This window comes from Podarcis tiliguerta (assembly GCF_965153285.1).
Source record: "Podarcis tiliguerta genome assembly, chromosome: 5".
In the NCBI taxonomy this organism is placed as follows: domain Eukaryota; kingdom Metazoa; phylum Chordata; class Lepidosauria; order Squamata; family Lacertidae; genus Podarcis; species Podarcis tiliguerta.
Genome location: NC_139538.1, coordinates 86,239,859 through 86,252,482, shown reverse-complemented (window position 1 = coordinate 86,252,482; position 12,624 = coordinate 86,239,859). Strand labels below are relative to the sequence as shown.

General features: G+C 44.6%; 1 protein-coding gene across 1 annotated transcript; it reads right to left on the bottom strand.

Moving 5' to 3' along the window:
* Positions 1-808: 808 nt before the first annotated feature.
* Positions 809-7,466, bottom strand: MSMB (microseminoprotein beta). Its single transcript, XM_083440665.1, has 4 exons — positions 7,342-7,466; positions 5,255-5,342; positions 3,887-3,989; positions 809-947 (listed from the first exon to the last, which is right to left on the bottom strand). Exons 1-4 carry the CDS (start codon positions 7,390-7,392, stop codon positions 818-820), a joined length of 372 nt encoding a protein of 123 aa, XP_083296791.1. The 5' UTR covers positions 7,393-7,466; the 3' UTR covers positions 809-817.
* Between the last annotated feature and the right edge of the window lie 5,158 nt (positions 7,467-12,624).

Here is a 12,624-nt window from a genome sequence, read left to right as displayed (position 1 = left end):
CCCTCTGGAACACACAGGGAAAGTACTGGATTTGTAAATATCTGTTGGTGGTTGGGATATGTATTTCTATTGTATCCTAAATAAAAAACAGAACGCAAACTTATGCAAAATAAACCAGTCGCAGTAGAATAGAAAATACCAAATGTTAGTTCAAATGAATATTGGAATGGATTCAGGCATATTCATACATCCCTCACCACAGACAAATCTCTCTCCCAGATCACCATTTCTTCCATTTCTTTGGATGCTGAAACTACCAAAAGATCTCTTTCAGCTTATCTTAATATGGAAGTTGGTCTGAAGAGATAAAGATGGACTTTCAGATATTTGAGGTTTAATATTAATTGAAGTGTTGAAAGATATATTTTCCTTTTGATATTTGACACCTGATTGTTCCCATGTTGAAAAATTTCAGTTTGCTTTCCAATATTTTCATCCTAGAGTAGTTAGAGAATGTTTTCTGTAGCTTGTTCCTACAGGGGAATTTTTGTTTCAAGTACTGTACTAGATAATGAATGACCAGGAAATCAAACTAAATCATTGCATAGTGATCTATGATAGCTTTTTGGTGCATTTGAGTAATCAAGCTGCGATTCTTTTTTTGATTAAAAAAACACAAAACAATGCATGAACTCATCTTACAAAATCAGAAGCTGCTTGGTAATAGAGGTGGAGTATTTGAGAAGATAATAACCAGGAAAGGTTGAAATTAGTACATTTGTGGTTCCCTAAATAAATGTGAAGAATTACATTCCTTGGCCTATTGCCCCTTGTCTTCCTAAAAGACCCGGCCGGAATAGAAACCCACAGACAGGTGTTAACCAACGCCAGCAAAGACCTCACAACGTTTTGCAGGATCGGTCTTGTTCACCACACGGATAGAGCAGCTTCGCTTGTGGAACATGGCAACACACTTCTCCCTGTCGTAGTTGATAGGTCTGAAAACTCTATAAACAATGAAGACAAATAGTCAGGCCATATGGCGGAGATGATAGGGAAACTAAGAGGACTAGAGTCTAAATCAGCTCAGTCTCCAGCAGGCCACAGCTTTTGTGGTTTTAAACTTTAGGAATGGAATTTAGACTGTAGCCTGATTAGACTATACCGATTGGTGGGGTCTGTGTTGCTCCCGGGAGGGAGAAAGGAAGTCAAATGACACCGAGGTTGATTCAGAGAAAGAATTTATTCTGCTCTCCGGATAGCAGAAGGCACTTGTGTGGTCAGTTCACAGCAAGTCCAAAGAAATGAGAAATTTCATGCAGTATATATATTCTCCAGGCACCCTCTCCCCCCTTCCCCAGGAATCCAACCACGTCAGCTTATACACGTAAGTTGACATCCATGACCATAAACAGATATTCCTGTTCCGGTACCCTTGACCATAAAAGGTTGTTCCTGTTCCTATACTCTTATATTAGGGCAGGAGGTCACCAACTCTAAGAGCACTCCTGGCGCCGTTCCCGGGTCTCTTGTCAGACCTGACAAGGTCTGTGCATCTTTGTGGTCAGGATGTAAGATAAGACCGAGACGTGCCATCCCTGCTCCACTCGGAACTGGCAAGGCCATCCATTGCCGTCACGAACTGATAAAGGAGAGGGCTTTGAGCACTTGTTTATACAGCTGGCTTTCTGTTTATGCATTGACTCAAGAGCTCAAGTTAATGCATTTTAGAAATGCTCCCTTGGAGAAGGGAAAAAAATGAGGATTTTGGGTCCCATTTCAGACTTACTGCACAGAAACCCATTCCTTCATTGAAACCCATTCCTTCAAGACGATGAACCACTTCAGAGGCATGCAAATGCATTCAATGGCAGAAAACAATCTCTAACCTGACATATTAATTATTACAGGCATTACTTTCCAGCAATCTTACATACAAGTGCACTCTCTCCAATATTTATCCAATGAAAATAGGAACATCCTATTCCAGGTATGGGACGCAGGTGGCGTTGTGGGTAAAACCTCAGTGCCTAGGACTTGCTGATCATATGGTCAGCGGTTCGAATCCCCGTGGCGGGGTGAGCTCCCGTCTTCGGTCCCAGCTCCTGCCCACCTAGCAGTTCGAAAGCACTCTTAAGTACAAGTAGATAAGTAGGTACCACTTATAGCGGGAAGGTAAACGGTGTTTCCGTGTGCTGTGCTGGTGCTGGCTTGCCAGAGCAGCTTCGTCACGCTGGCCACGTGACCCGGAAGTGTCTCCGGACAGCGCTGGCCCCCGGCCTCTTAAATGAGATGGGTGCACAACCCTAGAGTCGGACACGACTGGCCCGTACGGGCAGGGGTACCTTCACCTTTACTATTCCAGGTATAGGCAAACTCGGCCCTCCAGATGTTTTGAGACTACAGTTCCCATCATCCCTGACCACTGGTCTTGTTGGCTAAGGATGATGGGAGTTGTAGTCCCAAAACATCTGGAGGGCCAAGTTTGCCTATGCCTGTCCTATTCCATACCCTTCAACATTTTCCCAATGAAAACAGAGATGTCCCTTCCAACATTTTTCTGATGAAAATAGGGACATCCAGTGCTATTTTTCTAGAAAAAAAGTTGCTGGAACTCACCATGAACTTTTCTTATAATAAACTCACCCTTGTTTTCTTATAATGGCAATGGTGCCCACCTGAGAGGTGCTGGAACTGAGTTCTGGTAGGGGGAAAAAAGCCCTGGGGACAGCTTTTGTAAATCCAGGACTATCCCTGGCAATCCGGGACACTTGGAGGGTCTGCAAGTGCAGTGGCTGAAAACATGTGCCAAAGTTCAAACACCTGAACTGGCCTTTTGAGGCCCACATTTCCATGTCATTAGCTAACCTAGGAGAGAAATCTGCTTAGCCTCATTCAGTCCTGAAAGTACAAACAGATGGCTCTTATGCTACTCTTGAGGAACGTTAAAGAGGTGCTTTAGCTGGAGATGCCAATGCAAAATTCACTAGCCCCAAATGAGTTTGGTGGCTGAGGTAATTCACACCACAAAGGAGAGGGGAGAATTCGAAGTGAAAGCAATGTTGTCAATTTTTAAGGATATAAACAAAATAATTTTATTCTCAATGTTCAAGAGTCCCAAATCGTTACTGAATATAAATTAAATGTGCAGAAAGGTAGTGTTGACTGGTATTTTATATGTGATGGTTGATTGGGATATGTTGGCTTGGGATGCAATAAGTAGCAGGTGGTAGTTGCAAAAGAGGAAAAAAATTACTGTATTTGGAGTAAAAAAAGCAGAGACATCACCTTGCCAACAAAGGTCCGTATCGTTAAAGCTATGGTTTTCCCAGTAGTGATGTATGGAAGTGAGAGCTGGACCATAAAGAAGGCTGATCGCCGAAGAATTGATGCTTTTGAATTATGGTGCTGGAGGAGACTCTTGAGAGTCCCATGGACTGCAAGAAGATCAAACCTATCCATTCTGAAGGAAATCAGCCCTGAGTGCTCACTGGAAGGACAGATCCTGAAGCTGAGACTCCAGTACTTTGGCCACCTCATGAGAAGAGAAGACTCCCTGGAAAAGACCCTGATGTTGGGAAAGATGGAGGGCACAAGGAGAAGGGGACAACAGAGGACGAGACGGTTGGATAGTGTTCTCGAAGCTACTAACATGAGTTTGACCAAACTGTGGGAGGCAGTGGAAGACAGGAGTGCCTGGCGTGCTCTGGTCCATGGGGTCACAAAGAGTCGGATACGACTAAACGACTAAACAACAACAAGTCCCATAGAATTCTATGGGGTTACTCGCAGGTAAATCGCATTGCAGCCCCAAGCATGTACCGGATAAACTAGGGTTGCATATGTAACCACATGTCTCATATGTTCTTGGGTACTTAGAAAGAAATGCCAGCATTAAAAACACACACAAAAAACCCATAAACTTGTTTTTAGAACTTGAACTTACAAGCTGCAGCATATCATTTCTTTTGGTTTGCATTCACATCTTTGGCAGTTGTTAGTTTTCCACACAGCATTCACACGGTGCCACCTCCCATGTTTAAAGCATCCTGAAATGTGCAGAACAAACAAACAATGCTGGTCGGACTCTAGAAATTTATAAAAACCAAAGTCAGAAACTGGGGTTTTTGCTTGCTACAAGACGACTTGCTTCAGTGAAGCTTCAGTCCACCTGTCCATGACTTTTTTGCTATTCACTTATGAACTGCTTTGAGCTTCTTTTTCTTACCATCAAGCTGTTATATAAATGTTAAAAAGGTAAAGGACCCCTGACAGTTAAGTCCAGTCACAGACAACTCTGGGGTGTGGCGCTCATTTCGCGTTACTGGCCGAGGGAGCCAACGTTTGTCCGCAGACAGTTTTTCTGGGTCATGTGGCCAGCATGACTAAGCCACTTCTGGTGAACCAGAGCAGCGCACGGAAACACCGTTTACCTTCCCGCCGGAGTGGTACCTATTTATCTACTTGCACTTTGACGTGCTTTCGAACTGCTAGGGACCGAGCAACGGGAGCTCACCCAGTCACGGGGATTCAAACCACCGACCTTCTGATCGGCAAGCCCTAGGCTCTGTGGTTTAACCCACAGCGCCTTGTCAAATAAATAAGCCCTGTCAAATAAATAAATGAATGAATTTAGAATATCTTGGAGGCCACGGTGTGGGTCTCAGCTTCAGAACATCCATTCTTTCTTCTTGTGTTATACATCACTTCTGTTTACACAAAAACAGCCAGCCAGATCTACCTGTGCCAGCTCTCTCTCTCTCTCTCTCACTCCCTCCCTCTCTCTCTCCTCTTCCTGGCCCTTCTGCTGCCTCTGGTCCCACTATTTGCTGCCAAACCTCTGGTCCCCCAAGCTGCCAAACTTTGAATACAGGTAAAGTGGAGTTGATATTGTGCCTGCCGCTTCCCAACCCGGCAAAAGGTTTTGAAAGCCCATATTCACTCCGAATATGCCAAATTCTAAATTTACTGTCAATGTCCAGTTCCTTCTTCCTAACCCTGATGGGAACTGTAATCCAAAACACCTGGCAAAGGTTGCAGTAGAGCATAACCGTAGAATCAGAAGACACACCTCTCATATGGTGGAATTGGGCGATATAGATAGCAAAAGGCTCAATTCTCACTGGCTGCAAAGACAGACTCTAAGCTCAGGACATCTCTCCAGCAATTACTCTGAGTAGCATCAGAGTAACTCATGGGACTGTCCTTCTTGTGCAACCCTAGATCATGCTGGAGAAAAATCGTGAGGAGCATCTTCTGCCTCCGTAAATCCTGTTTTTCTAAGCATGGCAACATTCAAACACTGAATTCTTACCCTTTTCGTCAGCTGGTTTTATTGAGCACTGGGCATTACACAAGGTCCCCAAGAGGGCAAGGACCAGGAAGAAGAACAGCAGGAACTTCTGTGGGAGAGAGTGAGAAAAAATTGGAACAAGCGTCTCAGTTGTTACAGTGAATTGTTGGAATACACATGCAAAGCAGCAGACACCATAGAAGGCAAAAGAAGAAGTCTAAAAATATTGCTGAAGATTAAAAAATTTTAACAGCCTTTCCCCAACCTTGGGTCTCCAAAACCAGCATCGCCCCCCAGAGAGCCTGGCCAGTGCTGAGGAACGAAGCAGGTTCTGGTTCAAAAACACTGAGAGCCAAAGCTTGGAGAAGGCTGCTCCTAGGAAGATAATCCTAGTTGTATGAAAGTAAAATGCTCAATGACAAACCTGGACAGCATCTTAAAAAGTAGAGACATCACCTTGCCAACAAAGGTCCGTATAGTAAAAGCTATGGTTTTCCCGGTAGTGATGTATGGAAGTGAGAGCTGGACCATAAAGAAGGCTGATCGCCGAAGAATTGATGCTTTTGAATTATGGTGCTGGAGGAAACTCTTGAGAGTCCCATGGACTGCAAGAAGATGAAACGCATCCATTCTGAAGGAAATCAGCCCTGAGTGCTCACTGGAAGGACAGATCGTGAAGCTGAGGCTCCAATACTTTGGCCACCTCATGAGAAGAGAAGACGCCCTGGAAAAGACCCTGATGTTGGGAAAGATAGAGGGCACAAGGAGAAGGGGACGACAGAGGACGAGATGGTTGGATAGTGTTCTTGAAGCTACCAGCATGAGTTTGACCAAACTGCAGGAGGCAGTGGAAGACAGGAGTGCCTGGCGTGCTCTGGTCCATGGGGTCACGAAGAGTCGGACATGACTAAACGACTAAACAACAACAACAAAATGCTCAACCATCATTGTTTAGGACCATTTGAGGCATTGCTCCTTCTTTTCCTTTCCTAGGACCCATGACCACTGACCCAATAGAAGGTTAGGCGCCCAGAGAGGTCAGAGAATTCTGACGGGAATGGAAATTGACAATGTTCGCTTATTCATCCCACACGCAGGATGGATATCAATCCAAATAATATGTTGGGTATTTGCTGTTCACAAATGATCCATGGCTGATGGCCCCCTCCCACAGATTTGCATACTGTTTCCTTCGCATTGGTGTGGATTGATGCAATTATAACACAGCCAAACATTGGATCCCGAACGCCTCCGTTTTGGAATGTTTTGGCTCCCAAACACTGAAAACCTGGAAGTAAATGCTCCGGTTTTCAAACATTTTTTGGAAGTCAAACGTCCGACGCAGCTTCCGCTTGAGTGCAGGAATCTCCTGCAACCAATCGGAAGCCGTGTCTCGGTTGTCGAACATTTCAGAAGCCGAATGGGCTTCCAGAAAGGATTACAGTGGTACCTCGGTTTACATATGCTTCGGGTTACATACGCATCAGGTTACAGAGTCCTCTAACCCAGAAATAGTACCTCAGGTTAAGAACTTTGCTTCAGGATGAGAACAGAAATTGTGTTCCGGCGGCGCGGCAGCAGCGGGAGGCCCCATTAGCTAAAGCGGTGCTTCAGGTTAAGAACAGTTTCAGGTTAAGAACAGACCTCCGGAACGAATGAAGTACTTAACCCGAGGTACCACTGTACGTTTGACAACCGACTGCATTATTATCTTAGTAGATGGAGAGTTTAATGACATAACTGCCCTGAGACCTGTGGGTATAGAGTAGTATACAAATTTAAATGATGATGATGATAATAATAATAATAATAATAATAATAATAATAATAATAATAATAGTTTCATCAGAAGCTGGACTGCAAAAGAATAGAAACGGAGCTGTATGAAAAGACTGCAGAGCAGAACACAAATCAATGCCTTATACATCCCTAGGAACCCTTAAGCCAATTTAAATCAATGAATTTGTGTGTGCCTAACTGCCTAACTCTGCGAAGGATCAGAGTGATATTTGAAAGTACTGAAGTCATCACGAGTTGCTTCCATGAAAGTATATATATATATCACATTCTTAATCTAACACCATACATTCCAGAAGAGAGTGACTCACCATCACAGAGGCGTCCCACACGTCCGGAGACCTCTGAGGCTTTGCAAACATTGTTTGTGAATTTATACTGGGGGCATCAACAATAGTTGCCAAATTGCAGGAACCCGAACAGAATCGGACAATGGGCAAGCTTGTCTCATTTGTCCTGGCCTCGTTTTCTAGGAGGGCAGCCTTCCAACGTTATTTTTAGAACCGTAGTGTTAGGCCAATGGATCATTAATACGGATCACCTGCGTTTGCTTGTAACCTCAAGAGAATAATGAAGAAGTCACCTCACTTAAGCGGAGGAAGAATTAAGTTCAAGGGATCTGTGTTCTGGCAGACCATCAAAGAGCTTTTTGGGGAAAGCGCAAATGTCGGGGAGAGCTATTGTTGCATTGACCTGCTATGGGTATGTTATTCAAAGTTTAAATAAGTCACCTGGAATAAACAATGAATTACCCCTCACAGTTGTTTTATGTGAAGTGTATTTGGGTAGGAATGAGACATTTCAGTTCTAGACCACTGATTCCAAAGCGCATGAATAAAAAGTTACTTTATTTGCTTATTTGACTTGAACTCTTTGCCTATGTGACTTTCCCATTTGTTCTAAAAATGGCTTAAATATTCCATGTTCAGTTTTAGTGACCATAACAAGTGTCCCAACAGCATTCTGTTCTTTGACAACACAATAAACTAGATCACTGTCCTACATGTCTTCTAAGAAGTGGGCTCCATTGAGCTCAGTGGGGCTCACTACCGTCTTAGACTATTTTCCAGTTTAAAATGCCATTCCCCCGCCCCCAATCTTTATCTGTCTTCCAAATTCACTATGCTTGCTGCTTTTGTCACCATAGCATATGTTATGTACTGAAGTTCTCACCCTGGGCCAGCAGGGGGATACTGTAGATAGTCATGCAAATGAAGGATCAAAAGTGACGTTCAGTGATTGGATAGTTTTAGAAAATTGTTACAGTTACGTTGTACTGGAGCTCTATATAAGCCGGCTGACTGAACCCTTCAGTTCAGTTCTGTTCTGGCCTGTGAATAAACAAGAGCTGTTTGAAGAATCGCTGTGTCGTCTGATATGTTCATCCTCAACTTAACAGCATAAGCAATATAACCAGGATAAAAGCTGCTAAAATAAAATAAGTGAACAGGTCAGCTACCTTGGTTGACCGAAACATGGAACCATACACTTATGAATAAACTGGGACCGGCCCACACATGAGGCCAAGTGAGGCCACTGCCTCGGGTGGCAGGATCCCCGGGGGCAACAGATCCTGGTGTCAATCTTTCTTCCCCACTTGTTCCTGATATAGATCATCATTCACTCCTTCTTCTCTAGTGGGGAGGAGAGGACCATTTGGGGGTTTGCCTCAGGGGCCAAAATGTCTTGGGCCAGTCCTGAAATAAACAAACGTATTTGCAAGAATACCAAAAAGGCCTTTTAGTATAACAACAACAACAATTCTATTATTATTTTATATGCCGCCCATCTGGCTGGGTTGCCACAGCCACTCTGGGCAGCTCCCAACAGAATATTAAAAACACAATAAAACATCAAACATTAAAAACTTCTCTGAACAGGACTGCCTTCAGATGTCTTCTAAAAGTCAGGTAGTTGTTTATTTCCTCGACATCTGGTGGGAGGGTGTTCCACAGGGCGGGCGCCACCACTGAGAAGACCCTCTGCCTGGTTCCCTGTAACCTCACTTCCCACAGTGAGGGAACCGCCAGAAGGCTCCCTCTCTTAAATACTCTCTCTGCTAAATTCTTTTTGCACACGAAGAATATATGAAGAATTCTAAATCCTCAGTTTGGGTATATTAACATTAAATCTGACCAGAGGAGGGCTACTTATCAGTGGGAAATAACACCCCCTGTGTTATAATGTTATAATTAAGGTAGAGGTAAAGGGAGCCCTGACCATTAGGTCCAGTCGTGACTGACTGGGGTTGCGGCACTTATCTCGCTTTATTGGCCAAGGGAGCCGGCGTACAGCTTCCGGCTCATGTGGCCAGCATGACTAAGCTGCTTCTGGCAAGCCAGAGCAGCACACGGAAACACCGTTTACCTTCGCGCTGGAGCGGTACCTATTTATCTACTTGCACTTCGTGCTTTCGAACTGCTAGGTGGGCAGGAGCAGGGACCGAGCAACGGGAGCTCACCCCGTTGCGGGGATTTGAACCGCCGACCTTCTGATCGGCAAGTCCTAGGCTCTGTGGTTTAACTCACAGCGCCACCCGCATCCTTTAATGTTATAATTATATGGATGTTAATGGCACACCATGTTTGTGTTTTTAAAACTGTGAGGTTACTTAGACAACAAATAGTTTTTTTGTACCTTGTATTGTGGCATATTGCTGACCCTGATGATTCATGTGTAATTATATTATCCTTTGGGGAAACGGAAGGTCTTACGATGATAAAGTCATAGGTTTTTTTGTTTTTAAATTGAAAATGATGCCCTGCTTAATAACTTTCAAGAGGCATTTTATTTGTGTGACTTTCTTTGGGGTACATCTGAAAGTCAATTTTCCTACTGGTGGAGAAGTTAAATAGGTGACCAAAGCTGAAGGAAAATCAGTTTTAATAAGTCCCATACTCTGGGGGACCTAACTTTGCAATGTCAGGCCAGATGGACCAGTGAAATGCCACATTGTTGTTTAGTCATTTAGTCATGTCCAACTCTTCGTGACCCCATGGACCAGAGCACGCCAGGCACTCCTGTCTTCCACTGCCTCCCGCAGTTTGGTCAAACTCATGCTGGTAGCTTCGAGAACACTATCCAACCATCTTGTCCTCTGTCGTCCCCTTCTCCTTGTGCCCTCCATCTTTCCCAACATCAGGATCTTTTCCAGGGAGTCTTCTCTTCTCATGAGGTGGCCAAAGTATTGGAGCCTCAGTTTCACGATCTGTCCTTCCAGTGAGCACTCAGGGCTGATTTCCTTCAGAATGGATCAGTTTGATCTTCTTGCCGTCCATGGGACTCTCAAGTGTCTCCCCCAGCATCATAATTCAAAAGCATCAATTCTTCGGCAATCAGCCTTCTTTATGGTCCAGCTCTCACTTCCATACATCACTACTGGGAACACCATAGCTTTAACTATATGGACCTTTGTTGGCAAGGTGATGTCTCTGCTTTTTAAGGTGCTGTAAAGGTTTGTCATTGCTTTTCTCCCAAGAAGCAGGCGTCTTTTAATTTCGTGGCTGCTGTCACCATCTGCAGTGATCATGGAGCCCAAGAAAGTAAAATCTCTCACTGCCTCCATTTCTTCTCCTTCTATTTGCCAGGAGGTGATGGGACCAGTGGCCATGATCTTCATTTTTTTGATGTTGAGCTTCAGACCATATTTTGCGCTCTTCTCTTTCACCCTCATTAAAAGGTTCTTTAATTCCTCCTCACTTTCTGCCATCAAGGTTGTGTCATCTGCACATGGGCTTCAGCAACTGAGCTCTTTGATGCAAGCACCTTTGCTGCCCTGAAATTCTGGCCCAGTGTGTTAGTTGCGATTTGACCTCATACTTAATTAAAACGAGACAAGTGTAAACTGCAGCCTTAAAGCTTGGTACAATGGTGGGAGTGTTGCAAAATAAAAAATTGCTTTAAACAAACAGGACGGGTAAAGAAAAGGTTCCTGCTAGCTCTGAGAAAATGGTGTATTTGCCCTCTATTCTTTACCCAGCAACCTTTGAGAGCGCCTGATGCTGACAATTCCACCGAACTCAGTTCTGCGGGTGGCAAAGCTTCTATATTGAAATCTATGGAACCCAAGAACCATTCCTTGTGCAAGTTTCCTTCCACTTGGTCCCAATGCAACACCAGCAGCATATTTTCTTGGAAATCGCCCTGCATTTACCCTCCTTCTCCACCCCAGATTTGTATGGAATTCGCCTGTCATTCTTAGTAGCTAAACAACAACAACAACCACATATCTGTGAACACGTTTGCCAAGTTCATCTGAGGAAGCTTGCCAACATTCCTTAGATGAAAATAGGGACATTTCTCACTCCCCCCTGCCAACTGACCCTCCTTGACTCTTCCATTTTTTTGTCATCCCCCAGAGCATTTGTTGTTGTTGTTTAGTCGTTTAGTCGTATCCAACTCTTCGTGACCCCATGGACCAGAGCACGCCAGGCACTTCTGTCCTCCACTGCCTCCCGCAGTGTGATCAAACTCATGCTGGTAGCTTCAAGAACACCATCCAACCATCTCCTCCTCTGTCGTCCCCTTCTCCTTGTACCCTCCATCTTTCCCAACATCAGGGTCTTTTCCAGGGAGTCTTCTCTTCTCATGAGGTGGCCAAAGTATTGGAGCCTCAGCTTCAGGATCTGTCCTTCCAGTGAGCCCAGAGCATTTATACCACCCTTATACCAACGACACACACGCACCCCCTTCCCAGTCCTGAGAAAACACATTAATTCTGATTTTATTTTATGCTGTGCTGTTCTTTGGTAGATTTACAAAAGGGAAAACACACGCCAATCAATAAATTTTAGAAGGAAACAAAATTAGATGCAGATGCACAAAGCATTGAAAACAAAACAAAACAAAACAAAACAAAATAAAGACTCCTTGTGCTCCACTCCCCCTTTCTTCCCACCCTGGGGGCTCTACCCTCTGCCTGCCCCCCCCCCCCAGAGCTGGTGCAGTGCATGGGGCTGGGCTGTGGTGGTTGCAGCCCAAGGGAGGAGGCAGGCAGCAGTAGTCATGGAGAAGCCATGGAGGGCATGCAAGTTATTCATCCTGTATGTTTTGCCCATTGGCTCAGCAGCCTTGTCTGCACCAACCCGTTTAATATCTTGGAAATCTGCGTCTAGGGTGAATCCTAAATGCAGGAATCTTTAAACTGGCGCTGGATTCTGATCGGGCATCACTGCCTTTCCACCATGTTGCTACAGCAAGTTGAGCATTTCTTCCCCTGGTGGCAAAATCCAATTAAATCCTTGATAGTGTCCATCTATAAGCCCAGATGTCAAAGCTTAATGCCAGATGGAGTCCGAAATGATGTTAAGTAGCACAGAGAACAGCGCAATTTCCTAAATGAAACACTTAACCCCTTGAGTCACATCAGTCGGTGGAGTGAAGCAGCCTTTGATAAACAAAATGGAGAATTACCAAAAACCGTTAATGAGAACTCCGGTATATAACAGCCTGGGAGCCCTGAGGGAGAGAGAAAGGGCAAAGTGGGGTGTGGGACTAAAGTGGGATGGTGGGACAAGGAAGGGAGAAGCCCCCTCTCTGAAAAGAGCAATTGGTCCTTCTCCTGCCAGCCTGTTGGATGGGAGGAAGCAAAAGAA

Coding starts and splice junctions, on each gene's coding strand:
- MSMB (XM_083440665.1), bottom strand. CDS start 7,392: ATGTTTGCAAAGCCTCAGAGGTCTCCGGACGTGTGGGACGCCTCTGTG. Junction 5,343..7,341: donor TGTGGGACGCCTCTGTGATG/GTGAGTCACTCT, acceptor TCTCTCCCACAG/AAGTTCCTGCTGTTCTTCTT. Junction 3,990..5,254: donor AAAACCAGCTGACGAAAAGG/GTAAGAATTCAG, acceptor TGCACATTTCAG/GATGCTTTAAACATGGGAGG.